Source organism: Oncorhynchus gorbuscha, linkage group LG19 (assembly GCF_021184085.1).
Source record: "Oncorhynchus gorbuscha isolate QuinsamMale2020 ecotype Even-year linkage group LG19, OgorEven_v1.0, whole genome shotgun sequence".
Lineage (NCBI taxonomy): Eukaryota > Metazoa > Chordata > Actinopteri > Salmoniformes > Salmonidae > Oncorhynchus > Oncorhynchus gorbuscha.
In genome coordinates this window covers 36,102,454-36,117,262 of record NC_060191.1, presented here as the reverse complement: position 1 = coordinate 36,117,262, position 14,809 = coordinate 36,102,454, and the positions used below count along the sequence as shown (strand labels likewise).

General features: G+C 44.1%; 1 protein-coding gene across 1 annotated transcript; it reads left to right on the top strand.

Moving 5' to 3' along the window:
- Positions 1–260: 260 nt before the first annotated feature.
- Positions 261–14,503, top strand: LOC124004881 (transmembrane protease serine 13-like). The gene is made up of 13 exons (XM_046313705.1): positions 261–442; positions 4,917–5,091; positions 7,023–7,136; positions 7,501–7,677; positions 8,002–8,128; positions 8,496–8,591; positions 8,863–8,906; positions 9,037–9,199; positions 9,946–10,115; positions 11,691–11,789; positions 12,268–12,410; positions 13,997–14,152; positions 14,279–14,503. The coding sequence occupies exons 1-13, from the start codon at positions 425–427 to the stop codon at positions 14,291–14,293; spliced, it is 1,497 nt and encodes a 498-aa protein (XP_046169661.1). The 5' UTR covers positions 261–424; the 3' UTR covers positions 14,294–14,503.
- The last annotated feature ends 306 nt before the right edge of the window (positions 14,504–14,809 follow it).

Genomic DNA, 14,809 nt, shown 5'->3' with positions numbered 1-14,809 from the left:
ACATCAGCCACCAATGTAATGTGGCTGTCTGAGAGGGCGCCGTTTTTTTGTCCCTGGCTCTGATTGCCCAGCTGGTGTCACCTGAGCCAGAATGGAGCAGGCCACACTGTGTGAATCAATCCTTGTCTCTCCCTGGCTACAGTGAAACCGGTCTGGTAGGTGGGAAAGTAGCGCACTGGGACACACCCATTTCTGTGAAGAGGAGATGAGAGAGGGAGGGGTTGGATGGAGGGGGGGCAGTCCCACCTGTGCGGGCTAAGTTGGAGGGGGTTCAGGGACAGACAGTGAGAAGAAAGGAGGAGGGGTGTCAAATGTGGCGTCAGCATGCTCTGATCACTGTTCCGGGACTGTTTGAGTGGCCCTGTGAAAAGCCTCTCCGACCAGGTCTCACCTCCACTCTCCTCACTGCTCCCCTCAGCGTCCGATGGCAAAGCAAGACCCGGTAAGTTATTCCTTTATCCTCTCCTCCTTGTTCTCTGCTTGTCTGGTTCTTTGTCTGTTTCTCCTGGGCTGACTTCTATCAGCTGCCTCCAAAACAACACTATTTTCTTTCTCAAACACACGGAACATACTATACTCGTACTCTCACTGTCAGGCTGTTTTTTTTTTTTTTTTAAGTAAAAGTTTCCCTCGTGTATGGATGGTGTTCTCAAAGGTTGTGCTTTTTGCCACATCATGGACAGATTGCGGGGCATGTGACCAAATGTGTTGGTATGCTACTAGGAGCTAAGCTAGAGGCACAGGGTCAAGCTGGTGTGTAGCTGGAGCCCCATATGACCTCATTGCGGTGGCCTCCTGTCTCCGGTCTCTACTGTGTTGCTTCGCACGGTGTGTTGAATGTATGTCGAATCCCCCATGTGGAAAATATTGTGTTGGACGTCGGGGTCCTTCATCTAAATGGTGTGTGGATTTATGTCTCAAATGAGTCTATTCGCCCAGGTTTGTGGAACCAGAATACGTGGTCAGAGAGCAAAATAAGACTCGAGGTGAAAACGGCCCCCGATAGGCCCACTCCGCCCTGCTACTGTTGAGTTCCATCTGCAACAGAGGATTTATCTGTCTCGATTAGTGAATCAACAATCAACGTGGGCTGGTTCCGTTTGACCTCTTTGTCTGCTATTTTAAGCTCTAAGGGACTCTTTGGAATTGACGTTCAAAGTTACCGTATTTTTAACAACGTTATTGTTTATAAGTACAGTCTGCCATTTGAAATGTACCTGAAACCTAAAACCTCATCATTTTACAGTAAATACTGGAAAATGCCAAAGGGGGAACAATGTCTATTGACCTCTGTCGATTCCGTTGGGAATTCAGGCTAACCCGGCTCTTACACTAACTGAACATCCACGCACAAGTACTCTGGTTCATTTGCATTGCCGTTTTGTGCCTATGGTCATGAAACTGGAGCCGTTTACCAGAGAAAAGGTTTAGGTTATAAACCGGTATTATTACTGACTGAGCCAAGGAGTCTACTCTATGTCACCGAGACAGATAACAGTAAATCCCATCTTTGTTTATTGTTGTGCTTGGGGAGGTATCAGGTATATTGTATACGTTTATGGCAATATAGGAGGAATGACCATGAAAGCACACAGATGTGTGTTAAACCGTCACATAGTTTGGGGGAACTAAGGATAGAGGTCCATGAGAGGAACCCTTTCTGTGCATATTATGGATTCAGGTCAAATGGCACCTCCCATGGACTTTCTGGTCAAATACAGCCGGTGTTTTCAAATGGAGATGTAGGAGCTTATAAACCAGACAGTGGGTGTTTTGGGGATTTTCAGATAGAGAAGACACAATATGGTACATGCCTGCCTCTTGGCTTCCTATGGAGCGTGGCGGGTCTGTGTGACGGTTCTTCTGATTCGGGAGGGTGTTTCTGAATTTATTTATAGTGCGTCTGGTCCATTCTCTAGGGTGAGAGAGTTAGTGGGCTTGACCGAGATGCCCTGTAACTGACTGAGTTCTTCGGAAATAAAACAGTCAAAAATAATATTAGTGTTGACGAGTTACCATGGAAACCCCAATGTAGACACAAGTCATTTTTGGTTAGCACTCTTTATCCTCAACCAGACGAACACTTCAGTATGCTCCAGACCTATAGGATGTCATGACCTTTTTGAGCCTTGGGATCATCACTACAGCCTAGCCCCTACGAAATCAAAACTCTGACTGAAAATCTTGTAATGTTGTGTAAAGGTTGTGTCCCCACCAATCCTCAGCACGTCTAGATGCGGAGCAGAGCACACTACTAATCTGTTGTGGGAATCAGTGTGTGGAGGTCATGCATGTTGTACCATGAGGAAGCAGATTCCTTCCATGTCGGTCATCGCAAACATAAACATAGTCAATGGCAGATCAGCCAAAGTCCCAACATCCGAACTAGTTAGGGACGTTAAATGCAATGTCATCCCTCCCAAGTGACACAGCGGTCTGAGGCACTGAATCTCAGTGCTTGAGACGTCACTGCAGACACCCTGGTTCGAATCCAGGCTATATCACAACCGGCCGTGATTGGGAGTCCAACAGGGTGGAGCACAATTGGCCCAGCGTCATCAGGGTTTGGCCTGTGTAGGCTGTCATTGTAAGTAATACACAATGTAAAGTGAGAAGCCATCAATGAAAAGAGAGACAGAACTCAAAACCAATATTGACACCCTGGCTGTCTGTCATCCAGCCCCAGGGAGGGAAAGCACACTATCAGACTGACGGGCCTGCACCTGTGTGGATGTGGGTTACAAATCACCTGTGTGGACGTGGGTTACAAATCACCTGTGTGGACGTGGGTTACAAATCACCTGTGTGGACGTGGGTCACAAATCACCTGTGTGGATGTGGGTTACAGAACACCTGTGTGGACGTAGGTTACAAATCACCTGTGTGGATGTGGGTTACAGAACACCTGTGTGGACGTGGGTTACAAATCACCTGTGTGGATGTGGGTTACAAATCACCTGTGTGGACGTGGGTTACAAATCACCTGTGTGGATGTGGGTCACAAATCACCTGTGTGGACATGGGTTACAAATCACCTGTGTGGAAGTGGGTTACAAATCACCTGTGTGGATGTGGATTACAAATCACCTGTGTGGACGTGGGTTACAAATCACCTGTATGGACGTGGGTTACAAATCACCTGTGTGGATGTGGGTTACAAATCACCTGTGTGGATGTGGGTCACAAATCACCTGTGTGGATGTGGGTTACAAATCACCTGTGTGGAAGTGGGTTACAAATCACCTGTGTGGATGTGGGTTACAAATCACCTGTGTGGACGTGGGTTACAAATCACCTGTATGGATGTGGGTTACAAATCACCTGTGTGGACGTGGGTTACAAATCACCTGTGTGGATGTGGGTCACAAATCACCTGTGTGGACGTGGGTTACAAATCACCTGTGTGGTCGTGGGTTACAAATCACCTGTGTGGACGTGGGTCACAAATCACCTGTGTGGACGTGGGTTACAGAACACCTGAGTGGACGTGGGTTACAAATCACCTGTGTGGACGTGGGTTACAAATCACCTGTGTGGACGTGGGTTACAAATCACCTGTGTGGACGTGGGTTACAAATCACCTGAGTGGACGTGGGTTACAAATCACCTGTGTGGACGTGGGTTACAAATCACCTGTGTGGACGTGGGTTACAAATCACCTGTGTGGATGTGGGTTACAAATCACCTGTGTGGATGTGGGTTACAAATCACCTATGTGGACGTGGGTTACAAAACACATGTGTATGTGATACAAACAGGGACAGGGGACAATCACAACTTCCTTTTGGAGTTTGCTGTTCCGTTGTCTCCATGGGAGCCACCCTTCTTCTCCATGGCAACAATAGAGACTCCGGGGGGGGGGGGGGGGCAATGTGAGCTCGGCTGCGGCCCTGGCGACGATGATTAGCTCTATTGTCTGAGATGCTTGAAAGCGCTATGGGGAGCAGATGAATATAAAGCAGAAATGAGAGCATGTTAAAGAGAGGAGGAAATGAATAAGGGGCCTTTTGGGAATCTTAGCACATTGTTGCCCAGAGACATGATGGGCACTTCTATTGTGCTTGAGTTGGTTATTCAAGTCTTGGGATCTCACACTTGCTCAATAAGGACAATATTATTATGGCCGACAATGAGTTACATCTAAACCTGAAGATACTAGAATACCTTTTTCACCAATTATCAACCATCTGTAAGCCCTTTTCGCAATCAACGTGTATGCTCTAGGCAGCACCCCATACACTATTGTTTATGGAAGAATCAGGAGGTTCCTGCATGGGAGTTTTTACAGGGGATTTTCATCTCAATATCAAATAATTTCTGGGGAACATTTTAGTGTCTGAATGTAATCGTTTTTCCGTAAAATTGTCGTAAAATGAGCGAAAAAAGATTTATCCCAAAAGATTTTTGCTAGGACTCTCTGGGAGTGGTCTGAGTGGGGAGGGGAAAAGCTGTTATTGCCAGAAAGGTTTGGAAAACTATTTCTTGTTGGTCTATTAACACATTTACCACATGGTGATGTCACCAGGCAGGCCAAAACGCCATCCCACCAAAAACAATGACATTTCAGACGGTCTTTTTCAACAGCTCTTACATTAAAAGGGCATTATCATCTTTTTCACAATGTCAAAGTATTATTTTATAAAACACCGAAAAATCACGTTTTTGACTGCACTGGGACTTTAAAACCTATACCGCCTGGTATGAAGGTCCTGTGTAGATTGTATTATCAACCAGCAACTATCAGGAAATAAAACATCACTTTTTTTCACACATTTATAGTGTTCATTTCATCCTTTTTTGTACAATATGATACAAAACACTGGGCCTTTAAGTTGGGTGTTGGGTGTTAGATCCGAATATTCTTGAATGACTGACTTCTTAACGATCTCTGTTTTTCTCTGTGTTCTCCCCTCCAGAACGAGCTCCCTCCTCCATACTACTCTGTTGAGGTGCACACCCTCCCGCCCCTCCAGTCCTATGAAGAGCTAGTCTATGGAGCGGGTCCAAGGCCCACTCCTCCCAACCAGCTATACTACATCCCCCAGCATCCCCCACCAGTGGCTGCACAGCATGTCTGCCAGCCCAGTATATGTGAGTAATACTCTCTATATACTGCAGTTCTGTCCCAGTCCCGTTTTCGCCACTCCTTGTTTGCTTTCAGGGGACTACAAACCATCAGTGAAAGTTGTGTAAAATAACACAAGTTGAAACACATGTGTTTTATAAAAACATCCTTGTGAAGTGTGATTTTAACTCCCTCATTATGTCTCAGCATTATGTGGTGGCTATACACTGAGTGTAAAGAACATGTTTTTTAATTTATTTTACCTTTATTTAACTAGGCAAGTTACAAAAAAATCTTATTTTCAGTGACGGCCTAGAAACAGTGGGTTAACTGCCTGTTCAGGGGCAGAACGACAGATTTTTACCTTGACAGATCGGGGATTCGATCTCGCAACCTTTACGGTTACTAGTCCAACCCTCTAACCACTAGGCTACCCTGCCGCCGCAGGTTAGTAACATTAGGAACACCTGCTCTTTCCGTGACACAGATTGACCAGGCGAATCCAGGTGAAAGCTATGATCCCTTATTGACCTCAAATATCAGGTGGGAGTTCTGCTGGAATACGTTCCACCTCCTCACATTCTGTTTTCCTCTTCACTTTCCTATTCCACCTGAGATCTGTCCATCAGACCTAGGACAGATGTAGATGATAGTTGACATGTAAAATAGGAGACTGATTTTATCATTATGGATCCAACACCTTTTTTCTTTTTTTGTTGTTGCCTAGAATGACATACCAAGATCAAACTGCCTGTAAGCTCAGGACCTGAAGCAAGGATATACATTTGCTTGATACCAATTGAAAGGAAACACTTTGAGGTTTGTGGTAATTAGAAATGAATGTAGGAGAATATACCACATTAGATCTTGTAAAAGATGATACTGTCATCTTTGAAATGCAAGAGAAAGACCATGATGTAATATTCCAGCCCAGGTGCAATTTAGATTTTGGCCAAAATCAAATCAAATTTATTTATATAGCCCTTCAGCTGATATGTCAAAGTGCTGCACAGAAACCCAGCCTAAATCCCCAAACTGCAAGTAATGCAGGTGTAGAAGCACGTTGGCAACAGTATATGTGCAACGTTTTAGACGTATATGTGCAAAGTTTAGTTCCAATGAACGCATATCTGTTCAAAATGTTGTACCAAGACGGCCCAAATGTGCCTAATAGGTTTATTAATACATTTTCAAGTTCATAATTGTGCACTCTCCTCAAACAATTAACATGGCAAGCTTTCTGCCCATATCAGCTATGTCTATGTCCTGGGATTTCTTTTGTTGCTTACAATCTCATGCTAATCACATTAGCCTACGTTAGCTCAGCGGGGGGGGGACACCGATCCCGTAGAGATTTTAAGCGGTTGCGTGTGGTACAGAGTGTACAAGACATTATGAACACATGCTCTTTCCATGACATAGATTGACCAGGTGAAAGCTATGATCCCTTATTAATGTCACTTCTTAAATCCACTTCAGTCAGTGTAGATGAAGGTGGGGAAACAGGTTAAAGAAGGATTTTTAAGCCTTAAGACAACTGAGACATGGATTATGTGTGTGTTTCATTCGGAGGGTGAATTGGCAAGACAAATTATTAAAGTGCCCTTGAACGGGGTCTGGTTTAAGTGTGTAAAGAACTGCAATGCTGCTAGGGATTTCACGCTCTACAGTTTCCCGTGTGTTTCAAGAATGGTCCACCACACAAAGGACATCCAGCCAACTTGACACAACTGCAGGAAGCATTGGAGTCAAAATGGGCCAGCATCCCTGTGGAACGCTTTCGACACCTTGTAGAGGTCATGCCCCAACGCATTGCAGCTGTTCTGAAGGCAAAAGGGGCTGCAACTCAATATTAGGAAGGTGTTGCTAATGTTTTCTACACTCAGTGTATGGTCTCTATATGGTCTCCTGAGTAAGTTATATCTATTTGACGTGTTTGCTGTGTGTGTTGTTCTAGCTCTTTCTAACAAGAAGAAGAAAGGCAAATGCTGCCACCGTAGTGCCAAGTGCTTTGGTGGGTCAGGAGGCATCGTTCTGCTGCTCCTCCTGGGCATTGCCATCTGGCTCGGAGGTAAGGCCAGGTTTGTCTTTATATTTATTCATATGTTGTTACTCATGTACATGTATGCCTGTTTATTCATTTATTCATAAGCTACTCTCTGATTCGGCAGGGGTTAAATGACACATTTTGGTTGAATGAATTCAGTTGTGCGACAGACTAGGTTTCCCCTTCCCCTACTGTATTTGTACAGGCATTGACAGTCTTCCTCGTCTATCTCTTCCTCCATCTCTCCTCTTCCCCCCACCCTTACCTGTTCTCTGTGCCCCCCAACCTAACCCATCCAACCCTTCCATCGTCTCTCTGGTCTATTTCATTTCATGTCTTTCTCTCTCTCTCTCTCTCTCTCTCTCTCTCTCTCTCTCTCTCTGGGTAGTGCGTTACGGTACCAGATTGGCAACTGCGGCTGTCACCCTCAACCACCATGACAGTGAGGATGAGGGGCACTATGAGAAGCAGTTGAGCGTGCCCGTTCATGACACCTGCTCCAACTCCACGGTCCAATGTGACGGTCTGCGAGACTGCCGACTGGGCACCGATGAGTCTAACTGTGGTAAGCACACACACACACACACACACACACACACACACACACACACACACACACACACACACACACACACACACACACACACACACACACACACACACACACACACACACACACACACACACACACACACACACACACACACACACACACACACACACACACACAAACAGACAGACAGACATAAAGACAAACATGCGTGCAGGTAGATGCGCAGAAAAGAAAGCCAGGCGGGCAGGTGGACGTACACTCGACGTCTGCCGAGCGGACAAACATAACCCTTTCTTGTATCTTAGTATTCCATCCCTCCTCTCCTTCTCTCTCCAGTGAGGTTTGGGGCGGACGGTGCTCTACAGGTCAGAACGTCTCAGGACGACCGTTTCCTCCCAGTGTGTTACCGGGGATGGGACCAGAGCTACGCCAACCGAACCTGTGCCCGACTGGGCTTCAGAAAGTAAGATGACCTTGTTTCACAGCCGACATCTTCTGAGCTACCTCACGAAGGAACTACTTTCTCTCACAGCAGCCATGCTATACGCGGCATTTAGAGAGTAACCACTTTCACTCACGACAGCCATTTGTGTACGCTACCTCTCACGTGAACCACTTTCTCGCACCGACATTTGCTCAGTGGCGTCTCATTTAGCTGCTGCCATTTTCAGTATTTACTCTCAGATGGAATCTCTGCGCTCCTCTCTCTCTCTCGGGGTTGGTGTGCCTGTGGCAAATTGGGTTTCTGGGAATGCTTCATGGGAGGGGAATTCTCGTATCGCTTTGGCAGACAGATTCTAAATGTGTTTGTGTGTGTGTCGACCATGCAGGTCCTTTGCAACCAAGGCCGTGAAATCCCAGCAGTCCATTGGTCTAACCCTGAACAACAGATCGTCTTTATCCATCCAGGGCCAGGTCAGCGTCGGGTAAGAGAGCTCAACTCCTCTACAAATCTTAGCACTTTTGCATTTACTCATTTGAGTCCCAGTAATGTTGAGGGAATGGTGGTGTTCAGTCATTCCCTGTCATTACCTGTCATGACTGGTTGGGATGTAATGTTATGTCATTGTCATACACCGCATTATAAGCCTCGCGAAGGAGGTTTCAAATCAATTGTAACCATGCTGCCTGTTTTCCAACGTGGTTTGATGTTAGATCCTGAGTTGCTGACATGATTCGTCTTGTGTTGCTGTGTAGCTCTTCCTGCCCTGACCAGAATACGGTCTCTCTGAAGTGTATAGGTAAGGAGCGCTCAACAGTTCATATTTCACATATTGCACTCAGGCAGGCCTATATCAACCTTCTGTTTGAAATATGACTTCTAGTTCAATTAGATACAAACCTTTTGACCACTTCTCCCCCTTTTCCCAGATTGTGGGCGTCAGCAGTTGACCTCCCGGATCATAGGGGGCACTGTTGCCAAGCTGGGCCAATGGCCCTGGCAACTGTCTCTACACTTTGGTAGATCACATATCTGTGGAGGGGTGCTGGTGTCCCCTGACTTTGTGGTGACAGCTGCCCACTGCTTCCCCAGGTCAGTGACTAGAGGACAACAATGCTCAGTTCCAAACGGATCCCTTGGCACTAATTCTAGACACGCTATGTAGTTCCTTGGTAATAGCTCCACCTTTCCCTCTCTGCTGCGTTCATGACATGTCGGAGTGGCATCCGGCTCGTTTTGAACTCATTGAGAATGCCAATTGACTAACGGCAAGCTAGCTACTCTAACCATGAACAGAAAGTACAACTATAATGCTCGTAAACAGTGTAAAGAAACAACAACATATAGATTGTTTTTTGATGAAATTAATTTGGTTCTTGCATTTAACTGCCAAAAATGTTGTTGTCAAAGTCATTTCCTTAGTCAGAGTTCAGCATGTCGGGACAAGCATAAGGACAGGTGAAAGAGATCAGGGTGTGACACTCAGATGATGCGAGGGTCCCTAACTTTGAATTACTAGTCAGAGGACCGATCAACTAGATTTCAAGCTTGTATTTCAGAGTTTGTGACATGTGGTTGACGCGCCATTAGCCAGCAGTATAACGTCAGTCCTTTAACTTACACATTCCCATGTAAAACACAGACTAGTAGTGGATCTGTGCAGCACCTTGCTCAGTGTGACTCATCACCTCAACAACCCTCACCTGGACAACCAATCTCCATAACTCAATTAAACACCGTATTACCACAATAATGATACCATATATGTCACACGCTACAGCCTTGGTTTGAGACGTGAATGAACATCTATTTTATTTTTTCCCCCTCGCCAATTGAAGGTTGTTTCTTGACGCCAGTAAGTGGCTTGTGTACGGAGGAGTGGTGTCTCAAGACCAGCTTCCTTCTCCCTACCTCGTAGAGAAGATCATCGTGAATGAGAACTACAACAACGTAACCAACGACCAGGACATCACCATTCTGAAGCTGGCCTCCCCAGTGGTCTTCACTGGTGAGTCCAGGTCTATTCCTTGTATATCAGAGAAACGCTACGGAAACACTAGCATCAATGTTGGGACAGCACTGTAAAAACATTTGCCCTTTTCCTCTAAATGTCTGTGATGAATCCACTGTCAGAATGGTAATCTCATTTGCAGGGGTGTAAAGTACTTAAGTACAAATACTTTAAAGTACTACTTAAGTCATTTTTTTGAGGTATCTGTACTTTAATATGTATATTTTTGCCAACTTTTACTTTTACTACATTCCTAAAGAAAATAATGTACTTTTTACTCTATACATTTTCCCTCCCAAAAGTACTCCTACATTTTGACAGGAAAATGGTCCAATTCACACACTTATCAAAAGAACATCCCTGGTCATCCCTACTGCCTCTGGTCTTGCAGGACTCACTAAACACAAATCATTTGTTTGTAAATTATGTCTGAGTGTTGGAGTGTGCCCTTGACTAACCATAAAAATAGATTTAAATGGTGCCTTCTGGTTTACTTAATATAAGGAATTTGAAATGGTTTATACTTTTACTTTTGACAATTAAGTACATTTTAGCAATTCCATTTACTTTTGATACTTAAGTATATTTAAAAACCAAATACTTTTAGACTTTTACTCAAGTAGTATTTTACTGGGTGACTTTCAGTTTTACTTACCCCACCTCTTTAAGGAATACCTAGGATAGGATAAAGTAATCCTTCTCACCCCCCCTCCCCCCCTTAAAATATTTAGATGCACTATTGTAAAGTGGTTGTTCCACTGGATGTCATAAGGTGAATGCACCAATTTGTAAGTCGCTCTGGATAAGAGCGTCTGCTAAATGACTTAAATGTAAATGTTATGGTCTAATGGTCTAATGTTGTTATGATCTAATGTTGTTATGGTCTAATGTTGTTATGGTCTAATGGTCTAATGTTGTTATGGTCTAATGTTGTTATGGTCTAATGTTGTTATGGTCTAATGGTCTAATGCTGTTATGATCTAATGGTCTAATGCTGTTATGATCTAATGTTGTTACGATCTAATGTTGTTATGATCTAATTGTCTAATGTTGTTATGGTCTAATGGTCTAATGTTGTTATGATCTAATGGTCTAATGTTGTTATGGTCTAATGTTGTTATGGTCTAATGTTGTTATGGTCTAATGGTCTAATGTTGTTATGATCTAATGTTGTTATGATCTAATGTTGTTATGATCTAATGGTCTAATGCTGTTATGGTCTAATGTTGTTATGGTCTAATGTTGTTATGGTCTAATGGTCTAATGTTGTTATCGTAGAATGTATGCACACATGACTGTAAGTCGCTTTGGATAAAAGCGTCTGCTAAATGGCATATATTATTATTATTATTATTATTATTATTATATTACTTGAGTCATTTTCTATTAAAGGTATCTTTACTTTTACTCAAGTATGACAATTGAGTACTTTACCCCACCACCGCTCATTTGTGTGTGTGTGTGTGTGTGTGTGTGCACACGTGTGTCATTTTTGTCACTGTGTGTTCTCGTGTCTGAAGCCTGTATGCCGCTCTGTTTGTCTAACTTCCTGCGTGTATGTTTGTTATTCAGATGCGGTTCAGCCTGCCTGTTTGCCAGCCTTTGACCAGACATTCCCCCGTGGAACCAAATGCTGGATCTCGGGCTTCGGAACAATAGATGCGGGATCAGGTAGGAAGAGAGAGACAAGGGAGTGGAGAGAGGGAGAGATGGACTACACTAAAGGAAAGTGCATACAGAATGCTTATCTAGAGTGAGACAACAGGGACGGACTGGGAACAGAATTCGACCCCGGCCATTTCTAACACACTTCTATCCTCGAGGCCCCCACACAAGCCCTTTTAAAAACGATTATCAGCCAAATAATTATAATTTTGCACAAGAAACAACAAGAATTTAGACAGGCCCACTAGGCTATAAAATGAACCAGCCCGTCTGGTATTTTCCAGAATTGCTCAATGGCCTATCCGACGTGGAGAAAGGAGGCTACACATGCATCATTCATCCTATCTCAATGTCTTCTCATTGCAGGAATCTATGCTATATCCAGTAGAGCAACGGTTTGCCTAGAGCAACTAGCTATTGTGTCCCTAGCTGAAGTGTGTGTGTGTTTGGAGAATGGCTGTGTACTGTATGTGTCCCTTCACAGCGAAACTCTCCAAAGCCCTGATGCAGGTGACCGTTGACATCATCGACGTGCGTGTGTGTAACAGCTCCAAGGTATACTCTGGCAGTGTGTCCAACAACATGCTGTGTGCCGGTGATCTCAATGGGGTCAGGGACTCCTGTCAGGTACATGTCCACCTGCTGTAGTTCAGTTCACCCTCTATTTACAGGCCTGGGGACTCATTAATTAACCTCACTCATTTATTATAAAAAGAAGAACATGAGAACATGCTTACCTCCATGTAGACTTCAGACCATGCTTACACACATTTTATAGTGGCTGAAGTATTGTATTGCAAGCATGTACAGTATTTTGTACAAACGTGGGATATGATGACACACAACAACAACAAAAAAATCATTATAAGATGCAGTTAGTGAGAAGAGCGAAAGTCTCGAGTGTTTAGTTTTTGGAATCTAAAATAATAAGACACATCTATTTCCTATTTATTTTATTTTGAATAACCATTGCAGAAAAAAAATCCTCACCTTTTCTGGCTGTGGTGCATTCCCGAAGAAATGTTCAAAAATACCACGCGCCTCTCTCATTTAATTGGGCCTAGTAAATAGACAGGCTGTGTACTTCACGTTTTGCTGTAGTCTATACGATCGCATAAGCGGCGCGGTTTATAACATAACAGTTGAATTTAACAGGCGAACAGACAGTTGATATTTTACATTGAATTGTGAATGGAACTACTGTAAGTAACCTACTGTAATTTATATTTTTTGTTGTTGTTGAGTAGCCTAGACAATGTTTTAGAATTTCGAAGCAGTCTAGCATATTTAGGTTGGTTGGAAATGTCAAAGCAAAACTGTTGACTTTAAAACGTTCTGCTGACAGGTCCTCAACAATTAGCCATTGTTTTTTTCTTCTTCAGAAAACTGTCACAGTCCTTTGGCAAATACAGCATAGGTTATTGCAAAATATTTTCATATTCTGTCAACACCTCCAAAAACATTTGATCAAATTTGCAATTGCTCTTTCTTTCCAGGTTATACAGCAAATGAAAGGCGTTATTGTCACCATAAAAGGGTGAACGGGGGTTTTTGTTCACACGCAGTTTTACGACAGGTCGGATTTATAACGGAAAACAAGTGTATGTAGGTACGGCGCGCACCAAGTTTATAAATCTCAATTCACGTAACGGTTATTTACGCAACGGTTTAAGAAGATGTGGCACCCGTGGTGGTACAATGTACCGCTGGCAGCATGGGTTCAATTTTGGCCCCTACTCGTTCAACGCTCTTTCTCCTACCTTTCACCGCTATTAAATTTAAAAAATGTATATCTCTCTCTATACCATTAACATACAAAATATTTTAAAAATATATATATACTGTACTTTTTCTTTTACAGCCATAGATGCAGAGATTGGCAAACTGTCCTCCCTATGGACACCAGATGTTCTACGACAGGAACATTCTGTATTCTTCCCAGAGTCTAACTGACTCACTGTCTTAGAACATTTAATGCCAACATTATTCATGATATTTCTGAACTTCCATAGTCCAGAGCTGTCCTCTCCTGCACAAACGCTTGTCGTCATCTTAGCTGCCTTGGGGCTGATGAAAATTGCCTCTCCCACGACTCAAATTCCCTTCTACCTCATCTGCTATCCACCACTTTAAAACATACAGTGATATTGTATCAGGTGCTTTCCACACCTCGGCCCCTGTTCAATCATCCCTCCTCTCCATTCCTCTCAAAGGGAGACAGTGGTGGTCCTCTGGTGTGCCAGACCAGTGACAACCTTTGGCAGCTGGTGGGCGTGACCAGCTGGGGCAGTGGCTGTGGGCAGAGTAACAGGCCGGGAGTCTACACCAAGGTGTCCAGCCTACTGCCATGGATCTACAGCAAGATGCAGGTGAGATGAAGAGAAACTACCTTGATAGCCTGTGTTCTATCAAACCACACCAAGCAAAACACACCTAATACCCAGCTCACCCTCCTTGACTTACATGTATGTGAATTCTCATTGTTCCCTCTGCAGCTGGAGAATCCGTGATGTCACTTCATTTCCATTGGCCTCACCGCATGCTCTCACCACCGCTCGCAGCCTGCTTTCTCGTTCCTCTCGGAACATCACACCATGAAGTCCTATACCAGGCAGACAGACAGGCAGACAGACAGACAGACAGACAGACAGACAGACAGACAGACAGACAGACAGACAGACAGACAGACAGACAGACAGACAGACAGACAGACAGACAGACAGACAGACAGACAGACAGACAGACAGACAGACAGACAGACAGACAGACAGACAGACAGACAGACAGACAGACAGACAGACAGACAGACAGACAGACAGACAGACAGACAGACAGACAGACAGACAGACAGACAGACAGACAGACGAAAAGAGGAAAGGGTGGCCAATAGCTAGGGGAGTACCAGGAAAGGCCTATTGCACATTAACACAACACCATTAGTTCTTGTGTTCTTCTTGTTCCTTTACCGTACCTTGTAAAATCACAAAATGCATTACTGTATTTATGCCCGACGGCTGCTACACTGT

Excerpts from the sequence above, each read along its gene's own strand:
- LOC124004881 (XM_046313705.1), top strand. Across the intron at positions 9,200-9,945 it reads GCTGCCCACTGCTTCCCCAG|GTTGTTTCTTGACGCCAGTA; the intron begins GTCAGTGACTAG and ends CGCCAATTGAAG. Across the intron at positions 11,790-12,267 it reads AACAATAGATGCGGGATCAG|CGAAACTCTCCAAAGCCCTG; the intron begins GTAGGAAGAGAG and ends GTCCCTTCACAG.